Raw genomic sequence first — 16,097 nt, forward strand, 5'->3', positions numbered from 1 at the left:
GACACACTTCATGATGCACCATGCGGTCCCAGCACAAAAGCGCGGTCACAGTGTGCACCTGTGTGTATAGGTCGTGCTGTGGATCCACTCATCACGCCCAAACGATACAACCGCACTGGAAAAGCAGGGCAATGCCGATCCGATCCCGGTGGGTTCTTTTGAGTTATCTGACCCGTCTGACGGTCTATATGTGCATGTGCATGGCATCGTGCAGTGAGATATATGGTCAAGGTTTGGATTGAAGGGTGTAGAGGGTGGCCGGTATGGACGGTATGGCCAACCAAGTCTGGTCTGGCCAAGAGGGGGTTTCTGCAACCCATGCACCACGGTACCACAGAGTGTCACGAAACTGGCTATTGATCTGTCGTCGACCAGATTCGCACATGGGCCACCACGTCTATTGAGCTGTCTCGCTCTTCTCCTTGTCGTTACCGGGTGCCTCGCCCTCGGGCTCGTCCTTTGCCCTGCGGTCGACAATCTTGTCAATGATACCAAAGTCCAGAGACTCCTGGGCGGTCATAAAGTAGTCGCGCTCAAGTGCCTTCTCTGCAGAGTGCATGTCAGAACGGCTCGGAGATGATGGCAGCCGAGTACGTACCGAAACGCTCCCTCGCCTGGGTGTGAACCTCGTCTGTACGTGTGCAGTGGTCGGCGTAAATGTCTGTCAGGACTGCACGGATTCTGAGAATCTCCTTTGCGTGCAGGGCGATGTCCGACGCCTGGCCTGACGCGCCGCCAGAGGGCTCTGTTGACAACATCAGTTACTGAAGCCAGGCCAACGCAAGCGTATTCGCACTCCTCCACACACCACCACGCCAATTGTGTCAACTCACGGTGGATCATGACGCTGCTGTTTTTAAGCGCAAACCTCTTGCCCTTTTCTCCACCAGCGAGCAGAAGCGAGCCCATGCTGGCCGCCTGGCCGAGACAGAACGTGTGGACGGGCGAGGAAATGTACTGCATGGTGTCGTAGATTGCCAGGCCGGCAGTCACACTGCCACCGGGGCTGTTGATGTACAGCCTGATGGGACGTGATGCGTCCTCTGCCTCGAGGAACAGGAGCTGGGCCGTGATGAGGGAGCTCATGGAGTCGGCAACCTGCAGAGGTCAACGACAGCACTAGGGGCGACTCGGTCTTCTCCCCTTGAACCTTGAGACCCAGGTCCACGATCGAGAGCGAGTCACACAGCATGTGAGGATATGGAGCCAGGATAACACGGGGTTACCGCGTGACTTGTTCCCTCTCTGTCGCAACGTTTCGCTTTCCCGAACACGACATTCGCCAACCGTTTCGGATGTTGAGTCATGTTCGCGAAGGGGGCGAGAGACTATACACGCGTCACATGTTACTGTCAACTCACTGGACCACCAAGGAAAATGACACGCTCGCGAAGGAGACGCGAGTAGATGTCATAGCTCCGCTCGCCACGCGCCTAAAAGAGTTCAGTCAGCTTGTGCTTCAAACTCAATCGCGGCAGGATCCGCTGCGAGGACAACCAGACGGCCTTGAGGATCACACATGAACACCTCTGTGGCCGAGGCAATCGCATGTGGCCCCCAAATCGTCACATCCCAGTGTCCTGGCCCTCGCTTCCTGTCCATAATGCAGCGCATACTCACAGTCTGCTCGACAACAATGGGAACAAGCGAGCCGTGGAACGCTGGGGTCGAGCCGTCGTCAACGTGTCCGGACGCAAAGCCGAACGAGCGGCGAGCAGCGACGCTAGCGGCCGGAGAGGTGGATGTTGATGTAGAGGCAAAGGCGGTGCGTGCCAGGGGGCGGAGGGATGCGAGTGGGGAGCGCATTGTTGGTGGAGAGGACTAGAAGGAGGACGGATGGATTGGTTGGTTTATCCTCTCCTTGTGTTGAGTGGCAAAGTGGAGGCCCGTCATGGCATGGCTGGGCGGGCGATTTGATGCCGCCACATGACATTTCCAGTGACCTCGAGATGCCCTTTGTCCAGTTCCATGGTACTCTTTCAATGCGTAATTGGGGGTGCATGTATGATATGCTAACTATTAACACTACAGTTACAAGAACAACACATTAGATATCTCTCGTGTCTGCCTCAGGGGGGGCCGCTCAAACCACCACCGTTGCTGCAACAGGTGGAGGAGCGCTGACGATCACTGCGGGTGCCGGGATATCGGGAACCGTAGCGTGGATCGCAACAACAGGCAACCCTGGCGTTGGTGCTGGCGCTGGCGTGTTTGTGACGCTCGTGCCCGCCGCCGTTCCGACTGCTGTTCCCACCGCCGTACCCACCGCCGTACCCACAGCCGTACCCATGGCAACCGTGTTTGTGCCGTCGGTGGTAAGCGGAGCCATGGCGTCCATCGCTGCCTGAGCTTGTGCGGCAACAATAGCCTGCTCGGCCGCCTTGGCGGCTTCGTCTTTTTCTTTCCGCCAGTTGGCCTTTGCGTCGTTGATGAGCTTGAGCTTGGCCTGACGCTGCTGGCCCGGTTGACGCCGTGACGAACGGGCTTGGTCGAGACGGATCGCATCCGACGAAAAGCCTGGCAGTGCGCGTCCAAAGAGGCTCTCATACGCAAACTGAACATCCTTGCGGTCGATCGTGGCCGCATTACGGTGTTTGGCCAGCTGGCAACTTGTCTGGGACACGAGGTCGACATACTCGTCCGACAGAGATAACAGGAGGTCCTCGACAGGACGCTCAATGTCGAGACTCTTGTCAATCGTCAAAGCAAGGTCTTGAACCTTTTGCTTCTTCTGGCCTGGCATGCCGCTTCCCTCGATATCGTGCTTCTTGCCGCCCTTGGCCGCAGCCAGAGTTTCACTCTTTGTATCGGCGTCGACCTCGGTGAGGGTACGGAGGTCGTTGGGGAGGCGCTCGCCGAGGACGTTGGCCAGAGTGGGCACAGTCGAGAGACCCTCGAGCAAAGTGGCGCGGCCAGCAGAGCGTGACGGGATTGCGTGCATCTCAAACAGCTTGGTGCGCAGCTCGGCATCGTGCTCCGGGGTGGCCGTCCACGTAACACGCGACATGATCGAACCCGAGCGATCGAGGCTACCATTGACAATGTCGTTGGTTGAGCGCTGCTGCACGGGCTGAGCCTGTGGCAGGGATCCCTTCTTGTCCAAGTCGGACAAGATGAGTTGGGGCGTGAGGGCCTGTCCAGGCATGGCTTGGAAAGGAACTCCAGGTGGTCGAACCACAGGTGACGGGCCCGGAGATGCCACAGGGATGCCCTGCTGGAACATGCGCTGGGCAGCAGCAGTGTTGCCCTGGGCCGCGGCGGCGACAGCAGCGGCTGCCATCTGGATGTTGGGGCGGACTTGTGGGGACGCCACCGAGCTCCCAGGCGACGACTGCTGCTGTTGCTGACCTCCTTGAGCGAGGTTACGCTGCTTGTTCTGCGGAATATGCAGGTTGTTAATGACAGGGAAGCCGACAGGAGGACGAGCTTGCTGCTGCATCGTAGGCGTACCCGCGCCCTGCGGCTGCTGCTGTTGAGCAGCCTGCTGTTGCTGGAGGTGGGCCTGTTGCGCCTGAGCCTGCTGAACGGCCTGCTGCTGAGCAGCTTGTTGGGCGGCCTGCTGCTGAGCTTGAGCCTGGGCTTGGGCCTGAGCCTGCTGCTGCTGGACAGCCGCCTGTTGAGCGGCCTGTTGCTGCTGTTGCTGCATGAGCTGGGTCGACGACAGGTTGAGGTTGCCATAGAAGAGCGCGCGCAACTTGGGGTTCTTCTCAAAGGCCTTTTCGCGGTCACCCTCGGGCATTTGCATTAAGCGCGTGCGAAGATCGGCAATCTGCTTCTGCTGGGCCGTCTGTTGTTGTTGCTGCTGTTGCTGAACCGCCTGTTGTTGCTGCTGCTGTTGAGTGACCTGCTGTTGCTGCTGCTGCTGGCCCTGAGCGGCAGGCGGACGCGGCGAGCCAAAGTTGTTGTTGGCCTGGGCCTGTGCTTGCGCCTGTGCTTGGGCTTGGGCTTGAGCTTGAGCATTCGCGCTGGCCAGTGCCGCCGCCGCCATCTGCTGCGCCTGTTGAGGCGTAATCGGGATACCGGCCGCCTGGGCGGCGGCCTGTTGCTGCTGGAGGATCTGAGCCGCCTGGATCTGAGCCGCTTGTTGCTGCTGCAACCCCTGCAGAGCGTTTGCCTGAATGTTCGGCAGCTGGGTCTGTCCCAGCGATGGGGTGCGGTTCACAGCTTGGGCTTGAGCTTGCGCCTGAGCCTGTGCTTGCGCCTGAGCCTGAGCCTGGGCAGCGAGCTGCTGCTGGCGGAGGAGGAGCTGGGGGTTCTGCTGCAGCTGCTGTTGAAGCTGAGGGTTCTGTTGCAGTTGCTGAGCGAGGAACTGCTGCTGGAACTGCTGCTGTTGCTGCTGTTGCTGTTGTTGCTGCTGTTGCTGCTGCTGCTGGAGCTGAGCGGCGAGGAACTGCTGTCCTCCTTGTTGCTGAGCATACTGGGCGAGCTGCTGTGGTCCGAGCTGTGCGAGTGCTTCGGGTCCAAGACCTGCTGCAGCGGCGGCCTGCTGCTGCTGTTGTTGCTGCTGCTGATGCCTGGCAAGAGGTCCCTGGCGGTACTGTGCTTGCTGCAGGTGCGCAATCTGCTGGGCGGCAAGGATGGCTGTGGGCTGGTTGGGCGAGTTGACGTTGGCTGCAGCCGCCGCCGCCGCCATGTTGCGCTGCTGCATCTGAGCCTGCTGCTGGCGCTGAGAAAACTGTTGGAGGTACGCCTTGGCCTCTGGGGTAGAGAGAAGGGTGTCAAACTGATAGGATATGTCAGCAATCTGTCATGACCAGGTTGATCATTGCCCAAGGTGGAGGGGAGGCGACGTCGTTTGGTGGCTTGGTGATACTGCGCTGATGCACTCATGCAGCACATTGGTACCAAAAGTCACCCACCCACACCTCTTCACTCACTGTCTTTTGCATCTCGGCATTCATCTGTCCCGACTGGCGCATCTTCATGAGCTGTGGCAGCTGCTCAATGATCTTTGTCGGGTCGCTGCCGAAAACGCTCAATCCCGGTGGGGCCGGCTGGCCAGCTTGCACTGGGGTGCCGGCCTGCTGCATCCCTGGACCAGCACCACCGCTGGGAACGGGCTGCATGCGCGTCGCGACAGGTGAGGCGCCGAGCATTCCTGCAGTGGTTGCTGGCGACTGCTGGGCTTGTGGTGATGGCGAGGTGAGGGACGTCAAAGACTGGGCCATTGGGGTCGCCACGGCGCTTGGTGTGGGCGCCTGCGCCTGGGTAATCTGCCCCGCCTGCTGCTGCTGTTGCTGCTGCTGAGCAGCCTGAACAGCCTGCTGCTGCTGAAGACGCTGCTGGTTTGCAAGGATGTTCTGGAACTGCTGTTGTTGCACCTGTTGCGCCTGGGCTGCCTGCTGAAGACGGAGCTGCTCGGCAAGAGCCTGTGGCGGCGCATCAGCGTCACATCACCATCACCGTGCACACCCATGGGCTCGTGCCATGACAGCAGTCGGCTGCCTGAAGCAGCTCTTACATTGCGTCTTGGCGACAAGGCCACTCACATTTTGGTTCATCTGCGGCTGGCCGTTCATCTGGAGCTGCGGCTGCTGCATCCCGATACGCGGACTCTGGCTTGGGCCTGCCAGCCCCGCTGGATTAGGCGGCCGGATAGCTCCAGGCTGCCCTGCTACAGCAGCCCCCATGATGCCAGCAGCGGCCTTTTGCTGAGCAGCCTGTTGAGCCGCAAGCTGAGCAGCCTTTTGGGCCTCAGCGTTACGCCGGTTTGACTGAACAATCGCGGCGACGCGCTGCCTCAACACCTCCCCGCGCTTCTCAGGCGGCAGCTGCATCTCTGCAGGGGAGAGGATGTTGGGGAACTTTGATAGGATCGAGTCAATGCTGACTTGGGTCGTCATGGTGGGCGGATAGTATGTGTGGTGTGCAAAACGCACACGACAGTCGGACAAACAACGAGCAAGAAGGTGGAGGAGACGGCCGCCGCCCGAAGACGGGTGAGAGCGGGACGGGGTGTTGTCGCGGGGTGGCCAAAATGTGTGGGGAGGCGAGTGCAGTCGGAGTGATACACGCCCGCTATGCAGGTCCTAGGATGGCCTTGATGTCGATAAGGGACCGAGGGATGGCAGAGGAGGATGGATTGGATGGGTAAAAACGTCGAGGACAAAGTCGGATGATGGACTTGATCAAGAGGACTGAGCCTTGATGGACGGCCAAGCCGCCCGGTGTGGATGCCTCGCGCCCTGGCGTGGCACCCTCACACACCCGCAGTGCCTTCCATTGTCGTTGTCCATTCATTTTTGCGTCTGTACGAGATGGTAGTGCATGTAATCATCTGCGAAATATCCTATATAAAGGCCACATGCATGTGAAATCAGGGGATGTACATCGCACATGTCTAACGGTCGTGCATGGAGAAGTGGTTGAGGTTTTATGGCTGTTTAACTGCCAGCCAGCGTTTTACATCTTAGCGGGGGCTGTTCATGTTGCTACCGCTGCGGTCGTTACTGCCAGAGCGCTGCCTGCTGCTGCCTGGGGGTGGAGTAGAGCGTGAGGCGGACAGTGGGTCCGCAGGCGCAAAGAACAAGTCGCTCACTGTCCCGCTTTACTCTGTGTCAGCGTGCCGACCAGTGGGATCACGAAAGAGGCGACAGCGGGCTCACCTAAAGTTGCGCATCCCCTTCAGCTTGCCATTCTCGCTCTCAGCATCTGCGTTGTCGTCACCTCCGTCGGTGCGCTGCATCTCAAGCGAGCCACCACGAGGTGTGCCGCTCGCCGAGTCGTCGCCGGCGTGGTCGGCCCTCCTGCGCGCCTTCTTGGCGTGATGACGGCGAGCGGTGACCGAGTTGGAGAACAGAGGGAGCAGGTACCGTTCGTCCAGGGCTGTGAACCACTGGCCGTCGCGGAACACCATACCAGGACGGGCAGAGGAGCCAGCCTCGGCCTCGGTGTCACCGCGCTCACCGTAGCCCTGGGGCAGGGGCTCCTCGTCAGAGTCGTCCTCGGTCGAGAAGCCGCCACGCGAAGAGTTGCGGGGCAGCGACAGACGAGACGAGGTGCAGCGCTGGCCACCAGGAAGGTTACGGCTAGGGAGATAGGGAGAATCGATGGGGGAGATGAAGCCGCCGGCTTCCTCGTCTTCGCCACCATAGACTTGACCGTTCTGGCCAGCGTAACGGCGGCCGCCGGGTCCCATCTGCAGGGCAATGTTTCCGTGGTGCGAGGTCCAACCCTCTACCTCCTCGTCCGAGCTGGCATCGTCATCCTCGACACCGACACGGATACCGAGCACCTCGAGCATGCGGCCGGTTGTACCGCCAAAGATGATGACGGTGAGCACCACGACCACAAGCACAGTGGTGCGGAGGGCGTCGGCATTGTCGCCAGTGATACCCGTAGCAAGCGCGACGCCAACGGCACCACGGAGACCAGCCCAGAAGAGCATCATTTGGTATGAGTGAGGAATCTCTTCGTAGCGTTGGCCACGGAGGTGGAAGATCCAGTTGATGAGCTCGGACAGTGGGAAGACGGCGGCGTAACGCGAGGCCATGACCGCAATGGCAGAGACAAGGATGAAGAGGGGCTTGAAGACCTGGATCTCCTGGGTGAAGAGGTTGAGGCCGAGGTAGATGAAGATGAAGTTCTCCGACAGCTGAGCCAGTACCGCAAACAGGTACTTTGTCGTCTTTTGCGTTCGCTTCGACATGGTGTGGTAGGCGTAGTGTTTGAGAGTGATACCGCAGAACAGGAGAGACACAATGCCGCTCATGCTGAGACCGTTGGAGAAGAAGTAGCTGGTGTAGGCGACAAGGGCCACGAGACAGCTCTCGATCTGCGGGTATGTGGCCAGGTGCGAGTGCTTGAGACCGAGCGAGCAGGCAAGACCAAAAGCGACACCGAGGGCCATGGACACGAGGAACGAGAACAAGAAAATCCCAGTGCCGTGGAAGAGTGACGACAGGTAAATGTCCTCGCCGTGGAACCGCGAGAGAGTCTCGTACATGACGATCGATACGGCATCGTTGAGGATCGACTCGCCAAAGATGATCGAATAGAGCTTTGGGTCAACCTTGGCCGAGTTGAAGATGGCAAGAATAGTGACCGGGTCAGTGGCAGACAGTGTCGAGCCAAAGATGAGACACTCGAGAGGCGTAAACTTGAGACCTTCCAGACCGAGGATAGACCAGAGGTACACAAGAACTCTGAGGACAATGTCAGTCACAAACAACAGCTTGGCGAGTGACTCACCCAATGCCTACGGCAGAGATGAACGTGCCCACAAACGCAAAGGTGAGAATGATACCAAAGTTACGAAAGAAGTTTTCCTGTCTGTCAGCTTGGAGTCTCGCCAACCTCGTCAACCTCACCTGCTTGAGCTCGTAGCCCGAGTTGAGAATAATAGGCGGAAGGAGGAGGTTGAAGAACAGGGTGTGCTTGAACGACTGGAGAGGTGTCAGCTACAGCTTCACTCAGTCCATCCAGCTAACGCACCAGCATCTGCCTAATGAGATGACCAGGTGACAAGCGAATGACCAGGCCGACGACCATGCCGGCGAAGATTGAGATGACAGTCTCATGGATTGCGCGAATACGCTTAATCTGGAGATAATACGAGGTGCAGAGCGCGCCGATAAGGAGGAAGCAGAGGATACAGAGGCCCCACCTAAGGACAATGGTCAGCACAGACGTACACCTGGGGCAATGCCGCAGTTGCAGGCTGCGGGGACGGAACGCACGAGGCATAGAACTCCTCCTCTCCGGGGTTGATCTCGCCATCGGGCGGCTGGGTGATGGGTGTTGTTGTCCCCGCCATGGCGTTGACTGGTACTAGGTTCTAGGGTGGGCTAGGGTGCGCTGTCCTGCAACGATATGCGGACAGACAAGACAGGACCGTCAACTCTTTTGCCGAGTGGAGGTTGTGGGGACGTGGTCGATGACGCTGGCTGGACCCGAGAGCAGCACGTTAGGCTGCTCGCAGTTGCTGCTCTCGCTTCCAGAGGGTTTAACGGATAGGTGAGTTCGTTTGCCGTGTGACGACAGTGTGCTGGAGAAGATGGAGAGAGGACGGGTATGGGTCTGTCGATGTGTCGAAGCGAGATGGGATACTCTGGAATGGGCGGCGTGATAGCACACGCGCGCCAGCGTGTCGTTGAGATCGGTGAACGGCACAGTCTCACCGGAATCAAAACACCGACTGCGATTAGCGTCATGGACCCGTGTGCCATCACACTCTCTTTCTACTCTGCTCCTCTGTGCTTTGGGTGCACAGCTACATTGCTGCATGGGCACTCGAATGCACATATCATGGGGGTGGTGATATACATGACACGGTTCGACTGGGGTGCTGGTCGACACCGGGGGCTAGCCTCTACGATTCTACAGCGGGGGATTACGCCCATTCCCTCGCCTTCGTCTGTCCTTCCTTTCTCTACGCGCTGACTTCTCCCATTAACCACGTAATCGTTACAAGTCCTCGAGGGCAGAGATGTAGAGAACTGGGGAGGCGTGAGCATGGTCCATCTGGCATGGCTGAAGGAACCGACATAGCTAGACTCACCATTGTTGCCGCGAAGGAAGGTGTCGCCGTACTTTGCAGTCAAGCGGCCGTTCGCCCACTCCTCAGTGTCCTCAAGCGCAACGTTCATGTAGCCATCGAGGCAGGTAAGGAGACCTGGAAGTTAGCGAGGGCCGTTAAGGATGACAGAACCGGGTAGGGGAAGACAGTCATCGGACGCATGTCTGCGTGAGGTTGGCCGCAGTAACAAGCAGATTGGGCGGTAATCAAGCAATCAGCTGCGTGGATACTGGCCACAATATCTTGCAACTAATGCCAATATGCACAGCCTGCGTGACCTGTCCGACAGCGTGTCGGATGCGTCTTCCTCCAGATCCAATGTGTCCTGCTCGGTGCAAGCTCACCGTGGTAGTCGATGCCGCTGCCGATGCGGACCTTGACCTTCTTGCCGACAATGTTCTTGAGGAAGTCGGAGGGGGAGCCAGCCACGGGCTGCTGGGGCTCGTCGGGCTGCGAGGCGGGTGAGTCCATGGTGATGGTGACTGTGATGTGTGGGATATTGTTATGGCCGCGAGAGATGGACATGGCCCGTCATGAGCTGGGGGGGTGGCAGCAGGTTGTGGAGGAGGGGTGTGGGCTCGAATGGGATAAATGCTGAAAAATACATGAGCTGAAAATGGCTGGGTGAGTGGACGCGCCTCTTGCGTTTGTTGTGCCCCGAGAGATCACATGACTTGGTCTTCCCCTCCCACGCTCTCTCTCTCATCGCACACACACCCCAGAGCGTCATTGCCAAGTAACCGACGGGGCCACAACACGCTCCAGCCGCCCACACACACCTACAACCCGCGTTGGCGTCTACCATCCACTCTCACAACTGCCCATACTCCCATCCACCTTGAGCCCAGACAGAGGCATCCACCAACTCCAGTCCCAAGCAATGTCTCTCGCCCGCTCGGGTTCAGCCCCACGCGACGGCAGCTCGGGGTCCGCAGGCGGCCACTCGCGTCCATCCAGCGCGGAGCCCAGCGACCCCCTCTTTGCCAACCTCGACCCTTCCCTCCACCCAGCCACCCTCAACAGCGTCTCGAGCGACTCGCAGAATCCCCTCACGAGCTTTGCTCAGCATGTCCTGGATGACGGCCGCAACGAGTTGTTTGGCGGTCTCAACGTCGGCGGCGACGATGGCAGCCTCTTGATGGGTGAAGCGCGTTTGGACACGCTTCTCGAGGCTGCACACAAGAGCGAACGCGAGCTGGAAGAGTCGGCCGCCGCAGCCGCAGCCGCGGCCGCAGCAGATAACGACCATGGCGACTTTACGTTTGAGAACAGCGCCCACAACCTCAGCAACGAACCAGCCGACGCCGCCATGTCCGAGGACAACAGCGACCAGAACGGCATGCGTATGGGCCGCACGATCGGCAGGGCCAAGCGACGTCGCGAGGACGAAGACATTGTTGTTGGCCCCGTTGAGAACGGTGACCCAATAGACCCCATCAAGATGAAGAAGGACAGCCACGTGGGTAATAATCCATCTTGAATTGCTTGACTGACCCAAACAGAAGGAGGTTGAGCGCCGCAGGCGAGAGAACATCAACGAGGGTATCAACGAGATTGCCCGCCTCATCCCCGGCGGCATGGACAAGATCGGCAAGGGACAGCTCCTGCGCCGTGCAGCTGAATACATTACCGAACTGTCCAACCGTATGGGCCTGGTGGACGAGGAGATACTCGGCAAGGAGCGCGAAAAGAACGAAGTCCAGGTGAGTTTGCCCTTTTTTCGCGGGCGATCGCATGTGTCTGACTGTATTTCAGGAGCAACTGGCCGAGGCGAATGCGCGTCTTGAGGAAGAGCGCGAGCGGTCCATCAAGTTTGAGTCGTCATGGCAAAAGGCCGCCGACCAATTGGCGACCCAGCAGTTTGAGCTTCAGCGTATCAAGGGGGAGCTCGAGGACGCCAAGAAGCAGCTCGCAGACAAGGAGTAAGAGAGTCCCGTCAGTTATAGGAGGGACATATGCGGGTGTTAGATACGAGACGGGCGAGACAGTGAGCGTGATTCTGTTGTAATGTAGCTAGCTAGGGACGGTCGCCTTCTGCAACAAGAAGATGGCCAGTATGGGAAGAACATGGATGGCAATGGGAGTGCGTAGCAACGCCGTGGCAGAGCCACGATTCCCGGTTGGCAGTACCTGGCAGCCGGGACCTGTGCGGTCCAGGTCAGGTGATCAGGTGTTGCAGGTACGTATCGGCAACCAAGGCGTGTGCGCACAGCGCATGGTGTCTTGCAGTCGGGCGTCTGTGTCCACAGCGACGACGGCCCGTACCGACGGTGGCCACCATACAGCTGTGTGCCCGTGGGCTGCGCGTTCGCCACCCGTAGTCCGTGAGTCTCAGTCGCTGGACAACCCCCAAGTATCATGGAGGTGCATTCCACCGCACCGATATAGTAGAGCCAAAGTTGAAGTGGTTCAAGCGCGTTTCTGTGCTCTAGGATGTGACTTGGTGGGGTTACAACACATCACTGGATCACTTGGCTCAGCGGAGCAGCGGCCACGTCCGGCGCCCAGCTGTGCGCGGTTTGACGTCACTACTGAAACATCTGTTGGTTCACCGTTCACTGTTCACAGATCACAGGACAAGGTGTGCCGGGAAGCGGGCCGAGTTTCACCCGTTGGGTGTGTCTCGCTCCACACCGTGCGCACCGGAGCGTACGGAGCGCACTCGTGAGGCGGGGGCCAGGGCTGTGCTGGCATCGTGCATATGCATGTGGGCTCTGTGGGCTGAAAGTAAAAACAAAGACCTCCACCCGGGTATATGGTTTGGTTTCAGCGACGCGTCCCCCCTTCGATGGGACCTTGCTTAGCTTCCTTCCTTTCTGCTGGATGCGTGACCGCCTCCTCCCCCGTGCACACATACATGTCGCGACGTGACACTGCTCCTCCATTCCTTCATCCAAACGCTGTCGCTTCGTCGACCAAAGATACCACCACCACAGCCATGAAGGCCGAGTCAACATCGACACCACCGAGCCAGGTCTCGGGCAGTACGGCCAAGGCCAAGAAGCCGGCCACTTCCAAGACCAAGTCATGGGTACGTGTGCAGTGAAGAGGGTGAAGCAGCGCTGACGGCCCTAGGGATCACTTGGCCGGCCCAAGAAGACGCTGTCGTCGCTCCTCGCCATGCAGAGCGTTGAGGAGAGCAAGCCACGTGTAGGTGTTCGGAAGTCACGTAGGCGGAGCCCATCACCTGCTAACGGGCCACAGCTGTCCAACATATCGTGGCTCGCCGACGTGCTCGTGTACAGCTCCTCCATCATTCCAGTGGTCATGGGCCCTGTCGTCTTCATCACTGCCTTCTCAGCCGCGGTTGCAGCTGCGTCGGTGGTGTTTGGCAAGCACGTTGAGCTCACGAACAACGTGGGTGAGTGGCGTCAGAACTGCGGTGCCAGGCAACACTCGCCGCCGCCTCGTCGTCACCTCGACTACGCTAAAGGCGGCCGCAAAGCACGCAATTGCTGATCTATTTCCAGTCCCGCTGCTCTCTGTCGTCGTCGGTCTGCTCCTCGGTGGGTCCATTCCTTTGGGGGTTACACCTGGCTAACAGGCAGTGTTCCGCAACTCGACCGCATATGAGCGCTATGCCGAGTGCGTATCTTCAGTTCCCGGCTGATAGAGGCAGCTGAGCTGACATGCAGGGGTCGCAAGGACTTTACCTCCCTCATTGCTAGTGCTCGAAACCTGTCTAGGGTGAGCTACAGCCACACATAGGAGCTGACTCGCAGGCCATTTGGATCAATGTGGTGCCCCCTCCCAACGGCGAGATCAGCCGTGAAGACCTCACGCAACGCAAGAAGGACTTGATCCGGCTCGTCGTAGGCTTTGTGTTCGCTACCAAGCACTACTTGAGGTCTGAAGGCGGCGTGCACCATGCGGATCTCCAGGGTGAGTCTTTGGCCACGGTGTCCCGGTTTCAACGGGTGGCCGTGGGCTTTCACATCCAGACGCCACTGACACCGCCGTAGGGCTGCTTCCTCACTCCCTTGTCGAGTTCGTCCGACAGGGCACCCACGACGACAGCGACAAGGACAGTGGAGACGAGAGCGAGTCGGCGTTCAGTGGGTCGCAATGCAGTTCGCCGAGGACATACTCGGGCTCGGCACTGTCGACGGGCGAGGAGGAGCTCAATGTCGGTTTGGCACCGCCACCTGCCCCGCCCAACTCCAAGTCCAACTCGTTCTCCTTCCCCATCACGCCCAACCGCTCGCCCAGCAAGGATGTGCCTGTTGCCTGGATACATGCGGAGCGCAAAGCCGTCCGCCGTCCCACTGCCGTGCGCGTTCGTCGCCCCACAATCAACGAGATTGAGAAGAAGGCCAGTGCACGTTCCACCTCTGCCATGTCGCGCCTGTCCACCACGAGCACGGTCAACGAGCGGACCCCACTGATCAAGTCTGGTGTCCGCCAGGACATTCGTCGTACCGCCGAGGATGTCGATGCGGCTGCTGCCGCTGCCTCGAGCGCTGACAGCGTGCTTGGACGCATGGTCGAGGTCGGTCTGCCTCTAGTCATGTAGGTCATCCTCAGCAGACTCGCGCTCTGACGCTCCACCAGTGCCCACGAGATCAGCCGCGGCCTCTTCCGTTTCCGTCGCCAAGGCAACCTTGAGGACGTCGGCCCAGCAGTGAGAACACCGAACCGCACTGAAGCCTCGCTGACTAGCAGGGTTTCAACGCCATGCAGGGGATCGTGCAGGCGATGATTGACCAGCTTGGGTCGATGGAGAGGATGTGAGCTACCAACCACAGGGTGAAGCTGACGAAACCAGTATCCAGACCCCGCTCCCTTATGTCTTCTGTGTCCACCTCAAGCAATGCGTCACGCTCTACCTCCTGTGCCTCCCGTTCGTCCTCGTCGAGGCCATGGGCTGGAAGATGATCTGGATTGTCATGTGCACCGCGTTCACGCTCTGTGGCGTGGAGGGCATTGCAGCTCAGATTGAGCAGCCGTGAGTTACAGGAGATGCCGAGTAGCTGACGAAACCCAGGTTCGGCGACGACCCGTCCGACCTCAACCTCGACCTGTTCTGCACCGAACTGCTGTGCGAGTGCGAGTGAGTTGCAGCCAGCCATGCAGACAGTCCCAGCTGACAGGATCGCAGGGCGATTGTGGAGCGGCTCCCGGAGGGGGACGCGGATGAGGACCTGGTGTTTGTTCGCTCCCCCATGCAGGTTCGGAAGGACGAGCTCGACGGCGAGTAGATAGATATGCAGCAGTCGAATGTGTATGCAGTGCTGGCAGTGCATGCATGAACGAGCATCACAGCTCACAGCTCACAGATCACAGACTCCTGAAAGTGCCATACAACGGAGGGCTGACCCAGGCACGTCACGACACGTGGCAAACTGCCACATCGGCGAAACGATCTCGCCGGCATTCCATTTTGGCCAAACCTGGGTTGGCTGCAGTGTGGTCCCGCCAGCCCCCGCCCAGCCACGGACGGTCGACGTTCGAGGTCGCCTCGACTACTCCTCACCTACCTCAAAATCAGACAAAATGGGTGCGTTTCGGACGTGGTGGCGAGCGAGAGAGCGCAGCTGACAGAACCGCAGAGAACGACAAGGGTGTGCTCGTTGTGAGTAGCGACAGGAACGCGACGACCACGGGAGTGTGTCTCTGACTAGATGTAGGACCTTTACATCCCCCGCCACTGTGCCGCCACCAGTGAGTTTCGACACGACCCCCAATGGCCAAACTTGGATACAGAGCGCGCGAGCATGCAGCGAGGAGGACGGCTGGGATGGAGAGCATGGGAGGGACAGCGTTGGGGAGCTGGAGGACGGCGGGAGAGGGGCTGTCGGCGCGCGCGCTCTGTTTCGAGGTGTCCGCCCAGATTCGACATTTTGGCCCACGGGAAACAGTTTCGCTGACCACCTTCTCCAGACCGCCTGATCACGGCCAAGGACCACGCCTCGGTTCAGATCACCGTCGCCGACGTTGACGCCGAAGGCAAGGCCATCAAGGGCCAGGGCACCACCATCGCTCTCTGCGGCCAGGTCCGCTCGCAGGGCGAGGCTGACGACGTGAGTTTCGCTCTCTCGTCGCGAGACGAGACATGGAGAGAGGAGGGCGAAAAGTGTCGCGCTACAGACTGGGGACAAGTGGGCCGTCGCGGTTGCAGTGCCAGGCGTGCTGGGTGTCACATGTCGTGGACATGTCGCAGCACGGTTTGCCTGGCCCATCCAATTTACACGCGCCAACCGCCAACCACCCCAGCGCAACATTTTCCTCCCCTCCTCTTCGTCACTCCATCTCCAAACCTCTTTACTGACGCTTCCCAGTCGATCAACCGCATTGCCACCAAGGAGGGCCTCCTTAAGGGCGTCTGGACCTACACCCGCTAAACGGTGCGAGGTGTTGCCAATGTATGCATAGGTCGTCGTAGGACAGCGCGCTTTTTCGATGGCATCCATCTAGCATTCTAGCCGTCTGTTGTGTTCTTGCACTGACACAGTCTCGCGTTTTGTTCATCCTTGCTCGTCATGTTCTTGGCTACACTGACCCGGTACGATACAGCTGCTTGCGAAGTTGTAAAGGCAGAAGCCGCGCATTACATGCCCTCTGTACGCTGCTACATGCTGCC

At 59.3% G+C, this 16,097-nt stretch overlaps 7 protein-coding genes across 7 annotated transcripts; 3 read left to right on the forward strand and 4 right to left on the reverse strand.

Moving 5' to 3' along the window:
• Window positions 1-397: 397 nt before the first annotated feature.
• EHS24_000507 (uncharacterized protein) lies at window positions 398-1,806 on the reverse strand (the record flags this gene model as incomplete). Its single annotated transcript, XM_028616335.1, has 5 exons — window positions 398-546; window positions 599-745; window positions 834-1,098; window positions 1,362-1,433; window positions 1,621-1,806. The coding sequence occupies 5 exons, from the start codon at window positions 1,804-1,806 to the stop codon at window positions 398-400; spliced, it is 819 nt and encodes a 272-aa protein (XP_028480192.1).
• Window positions 1,807-2,127: 321 nt separating this feature from the next.
• On the reverse strand, window positions 2,128-5,843 carry TAF12 (Transcription initiation factor TFIID subunit 12; the record flags this gene model as incomplete). The annotated part of the gene is made up of 4 exons (XM_028616336.1): window positions 2,128-2,130; window positions 2,279-4,723; window positions 4,878-5,369; window positions 5,490-5,843. 4 exons carry the CDS (start codon window positions 5,841-5,843, stop codon window positions 2,128-2,130), a joined length of 3,294 nt encoding a protein of 1,097 aa, XP_028480193.1.
• Window positions 5,844-6,409: 566 nt separating this feature from the next.
• NHX1 (monovalent cation:H+ antiporter, CPA1 (nhx1)) lies at window positions 6,410-8,755 on the reverse strand (the record flags this gene model as incomplete). Its single annotated transcript, XM_028616337.1, has 5 exons — window positions 6,410-6,545; window positions 6,606-8,144; window positions 8,191-8,384; window positions 8,434-8,605; window positions 8,679-8,755. 5 exons carry the CDS (start codon window positions 8,753-8,755, stop codon window positions 6,410-6,412), a joined length of 2,118 nt encoding a protein of 705 aa, XP_028480194.1.
• Window positions 8,756-9,405: 650 nt separating this feature from the next.
• On the reverse strand, window positions 9,406-9,988 carry LSM6 (U4/U6-U5 snRNP complex subunit lsm6; the record flags this gene model as incomplete). The annotated part of the gene is made up of 3 exons (XM_028616338.1): window positions 9,406-9,437; window positions 9,500-9,613; window positions 9,862-9,988. The coding sequence occupies 3 exons, from the start codon at window positions 9,986-9,988 to the stop codon at window positions 9,406-9,408; spliced, it is 273 nt and encodes a 90-aa protein (XP_028480195.1).
• Window positions 9,989-10,397: 409 nt separating this feature from the next.
• CBF1 (basic helix-loop-helix protein) lies at window positions 10,398-11,443 on the forward strand (the record flags this gene model as incomplete). The annotated part of the gene is made up of 3 exons (XM_028616339.1): window positions 10,398-10,976; window positions 11,020-11,220; window positions 11,273-11,443. 3 exons carry the CDS (start codon window positions 10,398-10,400, stop codon window positions 11,441-11,443), a joined length of 951 nt encoding a protein of 316 aa, XP_028480196.1.
• Window positions 11,444-12,455: 1,012 nt separating this feature from the next.
• EHS24_000512 (uncharacterized protein) lies at window positions 12,456-14,715 on the forward strand (the record flags this gene model as incomplete). The annotated part of the gene is made up of 13 exons (XM_028616340.1): window positions 12,456-12,548; window positions 12,593-12,667; window positions 12,722-12,878; window positions 12,988-13,023; window positions 13,066-13,102; window positions 13,153-13,204; window positions 13,240-13,399; window positions 13,480-14,026; window positions 14,069-14,138; window positions 14,180-14,244; window positions 14,283-14,462; window positions 14,502-14,567; window positions 14,616-14,715. The coding sequence occupies 13 exons, from the start codon at window positions 12,456-12,458 to the stop codon at window positions 14,713-14,715; spliced, it is 1,638 nt and encodes a 545-aa protein (XP_028480197.1).
• Window positions 14,716-15,010: 295 nt separating this feature from the next.
• RPS21 (40S ribosomal protein S21) lies at window positions 15,011-15,858 on the forward strand (the record flags this gene model as incomplete). The annotated part of the gene is made up of 5 exons (XM_028616341.1): window positions 15,011-15,014; window positions 15,067-15,089; window positions 15,145-15,178; window positions 15,398-15,537; window positions 15,796-15,858. 5 exons carry the CDS (start codon window positions 15,011-15,013, stop codon window positions 15,856-15,858), a joined length of 264 nt encoding a protein of 87 aa, XP_028480198.1.
• Between the last annotated feature and the right edge of the window lie 239 nt (window positions 15,859-16,097).

The sequence above is a fragment of the Apiotrichum porosum genome, assembly GCF_003942205.1.
Source record: "Apiotrichum porosum strain DSM 27194 chromosome Unknown scaffold_1, whole genome shotgun sequence".
NCBI lineage: Eukaryota > Fungi > Basidiomycota > Tremellomycetes > Trichosporonales > Trichosporonaceae > Apiotrichum > Apiotrichum porosum.